Here is a 9,510-nt window from a genome sequence, read left to right as displayed (position 1 = left end):
ACTATCGTTTATTCCAAATGCAAAACGTAGAAAAGCATTTCGGATAATTTGCACGTGTTTAATCAATTGGAAAAAAAAATTAAATGAAACACAATTTTTCGTAAGAATTTTTTTTTAATTATATGCAGAATAAATAATGTCGCGGACTCAACGCTGTCCGTGAACACCGATACTCCACGCGGTACAAACATGGTGTTCCGCGAACAGCGCCGTCCGCACACACAATGCCATAATTCACTTACATCGGAACATTGAAATACAATCCACTTACAGATACAACCTCGAAATATCCCGTTACATATACAACAATACTACGCCTATTTATATTAAAACTTTTGGCAGCACTATGGAAAATATATTACTAATTATTATTCTTTATATTATTTAATGAAAATGCAACTTTGAATATATTATAACGATCACAACAGTTTCTTGTCAATACTAATTATTTCGCTCTTATAATTATATTATTCTTAAATTGATTCGACCATCCAATCATTTTGATTATACTATTTAGAATATTTACAACATTACTCTTCGGGGGTTTCACCGTCAGGCTCTCGATAGTTTGTACATAAAAAGAATAAAAGTATATTTATTTATTGTACTGACCTTTAGATTAAACTGAAACAGTGCGATTGTAACATTTAAAGTAACTTCCATACATATACTTGGGTCTGTCCCAGTTATATTTGTTAGTCAAATATATTGACAATGCATCTATAATGTAGTTATATTATTTTAAAATTAATGAAACTGATAATATTTTAACGTAAATGTTAAAAGTTTAAATTTTCATTCCTTCTCGCGTTCTGTTTCGTCTTCATACAAACTACTTTAATATTAATATTACGATTAACATTGGTGTTCTCTTGTGTCCTACAAATTTTTCTACATAAATAATTTGAAATAATCGAGGACGTTGTACTAATTTTCAAATGTATCTTTTAATATCACAAATCTGTTTAACTAGGTACTATACTAATCAGTAGTGATTTATAGCCGATAAAAGTAGATCATAGAATTTTAATAGTCGTGCGAGAGAATTTTAATTGAAATAGCCCTTTATTCAATTAAATTAAATAGCGTGAAAATGTAAATATTCATTCTTAATTTATATTCGACATCTTTTAAAATTGTCCTGTATTAACATCTTCAAATACTTTTCTTTTTAATATGGTTATAAAATGTGCGATTATTGCCTTTATGGTTATTATATAAGGTACTACGTAACGAGGCACGATGGCTTCTATTGCATATAAATGTATAGTTTCTACTTATGCCTTTACAATATTTCTAGTGAATCGTGTCGCATGTAGCTGGCAGCATAAGTATCCCTAGTTAATGCTAGCGTCTAGCAGTCTACTTCGATAATAATCTTTATATGAAATTATAATAATTATTCTAGGTCGATAAAAGACGTTTTAGTAAAGTTTTTAACATTTCGAACAACATGCGAGCCAATATATAAATAGTTCACTCATTTAAATATTTTAAATATAATTTTATGTTTTTAAAAAATATTTATAGATATAATAATATGAATTATAGTTATATTTATAATTCATATAGTATAAATTACTTTACAAATTTCTTTCAATAACGATGTTGAACAATAAAAAAAGCTATATTTAATATCCCTACGTACTCAAACATAGGGTTGAATCTATTTATCTCTGTAACTATAATGAAATCAAAATTAAAACGAACATAAAATTATAGATATTTAAATTATTATTATATCATAATATCTACTCGTGGCCGCAAGTTCGATTCACAACTCTTACATAAAGCTTGATCAAGCTCTTTATTAAATTAATCAAATACTTTTATTTATATTACCTAATTATTATATATATTAACAATTATAAAATTATTACGGACCGATTTTTTAAACGAACCCCTGAACAAGCAATGATATATCTATTACAATGTGCACTTATGTCACTTATATTTATAATAATATATAATTTAAACCGTGTATTGGTGTTTACAGATCATAACAGTTAAACACAGACTCAGAAGAATAAATAAAACAGAAAGTGTTATATAGACCAGAGACGAAAGATCAGAACATAATCCAGAGACAAATTCATTATAAAAGAATAGATAAGAATAGTGATGAAGCACATGTTTTGCGATCAACTTAATTCTAGCTCCCTAATTTATTATACATATACACTAAATGGTCTCGATCCCTTTTTAAGAGGTAGACGTTTATGTACATTTATAATATCTCATACACCTAATTTATTCTAAACGAACCATGAATAGAGTTTTGATACATAAAAAAAAAAACAAGAAAATATTAAATATTTATGAAGTCGCGAACTATCATATATATATGTATAGTGAAAATTCCGATCGTTATTCAGCGAGGCACGTTAGTTAGTCATTAACAACATTCTATTACTTGTAAAAAAACAATGTCACTTAAACACTAAATAACGTTTCAATATTAGTAACATCGTAGTATTTATCTATACCGCCTGATATGTTATGTTATTGCCGTATGGTATTCCAACTAATTGCAGCTATCAGGAGACGACGCGACATGCCGAGCGAGGTGTTTGCGTAACACGTAGCAGCCGCAATACATTGACATGCAGAACACAATAAGAAATGAAATTTGTCTTGTGACTTTATCTCAGCACTGTCTTTATATACTTTATACATTATTTTCATTAAGTTTTTGACTTTTTTAATTGTTTTTAATTGATATGATGTGCTGTGATAGCGCCACACGTTCGTTCGTTTTTCCTCCGGGTCTATATAACACTGCAGGTTTCTCGGGCCACGTGGGTGCTGTACACTCAGCCACCAGAGTCAAGTTCCCCCATCTTAATACTAAACATCCCCCCGTCTGAAAGATGAAGTACGACATCCAAAAACGATTATTAACACACATGCAACACACAGCTATGTTCTTTTTTCGTCCACAGTCATGCAATGTCCGACCGTTGTATCGCTCGCAATTCAGGTATCAAAACAGACAATATATTTACACAGGAATTAAAACGAAAACAATTATCAGCATAGTGTAACATCAAATGCGCGAGTTGTGTTGTCTGACCATAGAATTATTTTTGGCAAATCATGTATGGTTGTTCTATAAACAGAGCTGAAATAAAAAGAAGAAGCTTACGTGCATGATAACGAAATATACTACAGGAACATGGAAAGAGCATTGTGCATAAGGTCGAAGCGTCTATACATTATAGGATAGTTATAGTAAGGGAAATAATATTAAATACATATCATTAAATACCAATACACACATTGGAATTAGTATAAAAGGATAACATAAAAGAAATAGGATAAATTGTGTTAATGCTTAAGTATTTAATGTAACAATGAGTAACATTATATATAGTGTAACAACATCTCGTATTTATTATTGTACGTTTTCACTCTTTATTTACTTTGACTTAATCACAATACGTTTACAACAAGAAATAATTCGATACTTGAGTGTAATAACGGTCAGCAGCTTTTAATAGTATATGGCTAGCTATTACAGTTTTAGAATTATAATGCGACGCGGCGTAAAACTAGTAGTAAATTATTATATAAAAAACTATGTAATATTATGTTAATTAATATACGTTAGTTCCACAGCCAAGTGCGTCGCGTCCGCAAGAGTGCGTTAATTGTAATAAACCTTATGAAAAATCTGAGTACGCTTTTTGTGTGTCGCAAGTGGTCTGTAAAATATATAGCTACATCGTACTGTCCATCTTGACTAAAATATAAAAGGAGCAATCCATTAAACAATCGCGTATTAACAGCAATTATTTAATACATTACCTCATTAGCCGGAATATAGCGCCACTTCGGTTGTTAAGAATAAGGTTTTACAATTTATGCCATTACTGTGAAACAAAATATTTCAAAGAAAATAATTCTTTGTGAACGCACAAATAAATGATAAAATAATATGTACTACTTCTCTGAAACATTAGTACTCTAACTAATATGTTTCCCGTTTCAAGGTAACTATCTAATCTTTTGTGGCGCTCAGGACAAACTTTTAAAAAAGGTTGCATCTTTGTTCTCACGCATCATTACTACACGAAAATAAATTGTTTATATTTCGTTCACAAAATATTTCATGCCTATCTATCTACCTACTTTTATGAGACGTAAAAAAATAATTGACATAATAACTTCGTAAATCATAGATTTCAATCATGAAATAAAACCATTTTCATTACTCGATTGTTAGACAAAGATGGGCACCTTAATCAACCGTTTGTCCTGCCGGCGGTGGCGACGAGTTCCAAGACGTTTGTCTTAAAACAAGAGGAAGCTGACTCTGGTCCGGCGCGCGTCGCCCTTGCCGCGCCGGCCCATGCCGTACTGTCACATGGCCGACTCTGATGAGCTCCCCCCGGGCTTCGCGTCTCCCCCTCCGCCGCCCGCTGCCTCCTCGTCCCTGGAGCTACCTCTTCCTGCTCCCGCAGCCGACAGACCCGTGAAGTCCAATTTGTACTGCATAACAAAGTGTATGTTAATAACGCTGGTTTATAACCTTTGATTGTTAATTGGGTCCTACGGCTCTTTAATAAAACGCTGGATTTTAGAGATTTTGATGATCAATTTTTGTCGGGATGTGAGCTCTATCAAGTTATATTTTTTAGCCGTTTTTATTTTTCGGAACAGACGTGCATATAGTGGTCTTAGTTAAGAACGGCTAGTAATCGAGCCCACTAGTAATCTTTGGAATCAGTTGATATACTTATTTTTTTTTTCATATAAATTTCATCTAACCTAGCAATGATGATTTTAAAAATATTTCACATATTTTAAAAAATAATTTTGATAGATTTATATTTAAAAACTAACAATATTTTCCGTTATAATTTACATCCTCTGTCCGTAATAAAAAAATTCTCTATTTTCCAATGAGGATGCACTATTTTAATTATTATAACACTTGTTTCAATCACAAACACTTTGCATTTTTTTTAATACCTCTTGTAAGTGTTATAATAATTAAAATAAATATTATGATATATGTATTTTATAAAATAATAAAGTTTTCCACCATAGTCGTAACGTAACCTTGCCTGCAGTACTAGTCGCTCTTAATCGTGTGACCACAAGTATATCGGTCAACATGCGGCCAAGTTCTAAGCTTATTAGCTGTATTGATTTCTTAAATGCGTTTTATTAAGGAGTCCGCAGTCGAATTCCGAGGCCTACGACACCGCTACGGCACCCATTGATATGATAATAAACACCATGCACGCTTCATTTGTTATGAACAACTAATATATGGAAGTTTCACAAACATCTGACAACAATACAATTTTCAATGGCAGCACCAATAAAGGGGCTGATTACTAGCGGTTAATTCCACAATTAGCGGATGGCTTAAAGTTATAAAATGTCTTTAAGGCATTTTATACACTTTAAATGTAATGATTAGTCACACAAAGTCTAAACTAAATAAATTTTATCAATTGCAACATCACATAAACAACATCCATTTATTAACTATCTGATACACCATCAAACATTCTACACTAAACTCCAGTAAATACCACGACGATTAGATTTCTCATGTTGTTATTACAGTTTTCAAAACTTTGTCAAACGCCAAAGCCAACAATTCAAATCCACACAAATACCTACTTTATCCATTTAATACACTATTTTCACTCTTAAATGTGGATGCTTTTCGTAAATTTGGCTTCCAATGCATTGGAACTCTCTCGGGCATACAGAGGGAATACTGAAATTACGAAAATAAAAAGTAACTTAAAAGGGACCAGAAATAATATGAAGGGAAAATCGTCTGATCCGTCTGTTCCGTCGCGGAGGCAAAGTTTCAGCTTTCTGGGACGTCTCTGTATTTGTTTCGGCTTGCAATTTTCGTTATTAGTTTAGGGTAAAATTGATGACAACATTTATCTAGCTTTCTAGCATACTGCTGTCTGTAATTATAATCAGAAAAATACAAAGACATATTCTCTAAGGTTAAATCCGATATCTATACAAATTGACAAGAAGAATTACACAATGCATGCTGAAGTGACTACATACACAGGTACACACAGAGTTACATGAATATTTGTGTTTTTGATAGTGCAAGACTGAGACAGACCGAATCGCCCCCTGTATTTGTTGAGGTTTTGTTTATCGCTTTGTCCAACGGTATAAGACCCTGAGTGTCGAAAACCACCCAGAGCAAGGCGATAAGAAAACAGAAACATAAATTAATAAAATATACAATTAAACAAAATGGGACTTCATAAAATCGAATATACTATTTCTATATGCCAATCTAACAACTAAGAGCTAAAGAGATTTATTCTTGTTAGTCGTATAATATACTTTGGCACTATTATCAGTGGCTTCAATATTTTTGCTCCATTTATATATCAGATGTCAAGAATAAATCTTTGGTCATTATTAATTACACGTTTGACCCCCGCAAGGCTAACAGTCATGAACGAAATATAATCTTTAAAGTACTTAACGGGTGCAACACTCTGGTGCCTTTTTATCACTCCCACACTCGTCTCCCACGGCAAAGGTACCTAAGGAACATTACGTTCCGATGCACTAAAATTTTTATATTTCCTAGAAATTCCTCTATACTTTTAAATTGTGCGAGGTGTTGTTCGTAAAGGTAATATTATTCACACAATAGTAATGAGTAGTGAGGGTCACCTTGTTTGCGCAGTCGAAGCAAGTAGTGACGACTTTGCTGATGACATTCATTAAATGTTTAGTTTCTTGAATGACGTTATCTACTTTGCTAAAGGTCGCCGCTCGGCCTACAGTTGGCTCCTTCACGGTGAACTGAAGCTGTTGTACGTACGTTGGAACTTTATCTAAATGTTCAAGTAACTCTTTCTTTATTGTTCCGGCAGGTACCTGGACATAAAATACGTTAAAATTTCTTACAAAGGATATTTTTTAAAAGTATTACTATTTAATTTTACCTGATAGGAAAATTGCCGAACGATTTTATATAATCTATTCGCTTCTTCTGCGAAGTATTCGGCTTGTGTGAAGAGGTCTTGTGTAGTGTTAAGTCGACCTTCACCTTTTGTGAATTGGTACATAGCGAAGGCCATGGAAGACATATTTTTCGCCCTGAAATTAGAGCTTACATTAGCTGCTATCGTGCTAAGACGTAAAATGTATATTTTTTCACGCAGCTTAGGAAACGTTTTTTTTTAAACTAGATAGTTATATGAGATTATGTAAGCACAGGGAAATAATTTGTAATGTTGCAAAATAAAACACGACAGTGTAAATATTTGGTGATTTAACCTCTTCACAATGTCGTTGTTTTCATCGGCTCCTTGCCATTTTTCAGTCTCTGCATCCATTTCCGAAGACATCATTTTCATTTCTAAACCCGATTTAGCTATTTTCGCCTGCTCATCGGAATCCAGTTTCACTGCTTTCAACGGTTTACTTGTTGTTCCATGTTTCTAAATAAATTATAAGAAATACATCTCTAAATATCGATTTTGAGGTATATCATACGATAATTTGATGAAATTATGCGTAATAAGGTTTCTTCTTTTCATAGAATAAAAAGAGGGAAACGGGTTGTGTTATGGTAACTTACTCCAGGTCTAGGTAGGCTGCTATATTGTTGTTTGTCTGGCCTCTCATCTGTTAGATCAAGCAGTTCTTTAGCGAGACGAGCCGCATCAGCTAACAGCCACGCCCACATGTCAACGAACACATCGAGATTCTCTCTGGCTGCAGCGCTATTTGGATGTGCAGCCAGAGTCCTTGCTGCAGTAACCACTTGCGGTCCATATATTCTAAGGTTTATTTCAGCGAATTTCGCACTTACTTGAAGTGTTTCTGACATCGCTATGTGTCTGAGTAATTTACACACCTGTAAACAATCTAGGTTTTGGTAAAATGAGCTTCCATAATATACACGCACATTATAATCCACCTGCCTCAATTATATGATCCAATTGTTCGTGCAGCTGGCTAGCTATATTGTGCAGTCTCTCTGATTCTCTCTCACCGCAGGTGCTTGCTGAAATTAAGCAAGCACTAGACGTTACGTGAAAATTAATACTGAAATAAAGATTAGCGAACACTTTTGTATCGTGTTAGAGCATGCTTTAAAAGTAAAAAGTATATCTATTGCCAATTTATCTTAACAGCAATACATCTAAGTGTTCGCGGGACACATAAATACGACTGTACCTATTTTGCGTTGAAGATTACCTATGTGCGCTAGATCTGAAGCGAGTTTTCTCGCTTCTTCAGCAAGAGGAGCTAGATCTCGGGCCTGGTCCCTTGCTGCAGCCACCAGGGCTCGTTCAAGTTCTGAGGCAGCACTAGTTGCTCCTGTACACGCACTTTCTAATGCCGCTCCACTACCACTTCCGGCTTGTTCTTCCTGCAAACGATTGTAAATCTAATCGACTTAATAATAAGGAGTACCGTGGATCTTACGGCAAGTAAGCAACAAAATTAAGCTGTTTCGCTTATACAAACTGAATTGGAAAACCCTCACTAATGATACAGCGACGGCGACTAGTCTTTCCAGTTCGTAGGCTATCCTCTCGGCTAGGGCTAGTATTCTTTGTCTATGCTCGTGCGACGTGTACGCGGAGTCGGTGAAGTCATGCGTTCTTTCAACTAGGGCTCTAAGGGTTGCTGCCAGCGCTCTTCTTCTCCCACCGTCTGCACCGCCCCGAGCTCTAGCAGCTCTTACTTGTGTTGAAAGACCACGAAGTGCTCCTAACGCTGTTCCTGCTTCCCATTGTGAAGCCTGTATATCATTACATTTTGCTATTTTTTACAAAATACAAAAAAAAAAAAAATAATCAAAAATGTAGTACAACTAATTTATGTTAGAGTTATAAAATTATTGTTCTATTTAATAATTAAAATGTAAAATGAAAAGCAAATTCTATGACAATGCTATTTTAAACGCTTACCAGACAACAGTTGTGAATATGATGAGAATGAGGTTTTATTTTTACAAAATAAATTACAGACACGACATAATAACATTTATATTAAGCGGGGATTAAGTGCTAAACCTCTCGTTGGTAATTATGATATTTAGATATAACCACAATTGTGATAAAAAAAAATAAAATTGTGTTCTATATGCATAGTTAAAAGGTGTGTTGTGTTGAACGCAGAAGCTCATTAAGACTGCTATAGCTTAATTACACTATATAAAATTTTACTTAGTATTAACAAAGTAAGCATAACTACATTGCCCCAGGCACTGGTTGCGTGTTCTAACAGATTTGTGGTGATAAAACAAAAGGTTGTACTTTGAACTGAAATAAAATTATATTAACAAAAGCTTTTCTTGTTACAGATGCTCTATTAATTTATTTCATTAATATTATAATTTAATTCATTCTCATACTAATATATTTATTGATGTATTACTATTATTAAAAATTTTGTACAAAATATGAAATGTATGAGAAAGAATATAATATATTCGAAATAATCTATGCGCTCTATATACATTTTTATTTGAATGCATTTCATAAA

At 33.4% G+C, this 9,510-nt stretch overlaps 1 protein-coding gene across 3 annotated transcripts in view; it reads right to left on the bottom strand.

Annotated features, from left to right (window-relative positions):
- Window positions 1-94: 94 nt before the first annotated feature.
- Window positions 95-9,510, bottom strand: part of LOC116777814 (alpha-catulin) — a 47,922-nt gene continuing 38,506 nt past the window's right edge. Inside the window, exons 6-14 of one of the 3 annotated variants that reach the window (XM_061529996.1) lie at window positions 8,507-8,764; window positions 8,194-8,389; window positions 7,938-8,020; window positions 7,592-7,870; window positions 7,288-7,451; window positions 6,954-7,107; window positions 6,679-6,885; window positions 5,638-5,737; window positions 4,354-4,491 (exon numbers count right to left, since the gene is read on the bottom strand). In XM_061529996.1, the coding sequence (XP_061385980.1) occupies window positions 5,639-5,737; window positions 6,679-6,885; window positions 6,954-7,107; window positions 7,288-7,451; window positions 7,592-7,870; window positions 7,938-8,020; window positions 8,194-8,389; window positions 8,507-8,764 (1,440 nt within the window). In that variant the 3' untranslated portion in view covers window positions 4,354-4,491; window position 5,638. Of the gene's footprint in view, window positions 4,492-5,637; window positions 5,738-6,678; window positions 6,886-6,953; window positions 7,108-7,287; window positions 7,452-7,591; window positions 7,871-7,937; window positions 8,021-8,193; window positions 8,390-8,506; window positions 8,765-9,510 lie in introns of all 3 variants that reach the window. The other 2 variants (XM_061529994.1, XM_061529995.1) reach the window with 2 other exon arrangements.

Source organism: Danaus plexippus, chromosome 6, assembly GCF_018135715.1.
Source record: "Danaus plexippus chromosome 6, MEX_DaPlex, whole genome shotgun sequence".
NCBI lineage: Eukaryota > Metazoa > Arthropoda > Insecta > Lepidoptera > Nymphalidae > Danaus > Danaus plexippus.
The sequence above is the reverse complement of the archived record's forward strand: the minus strand, read 5'-3'. Positions and strand labels throughout refer to the sequence as shown.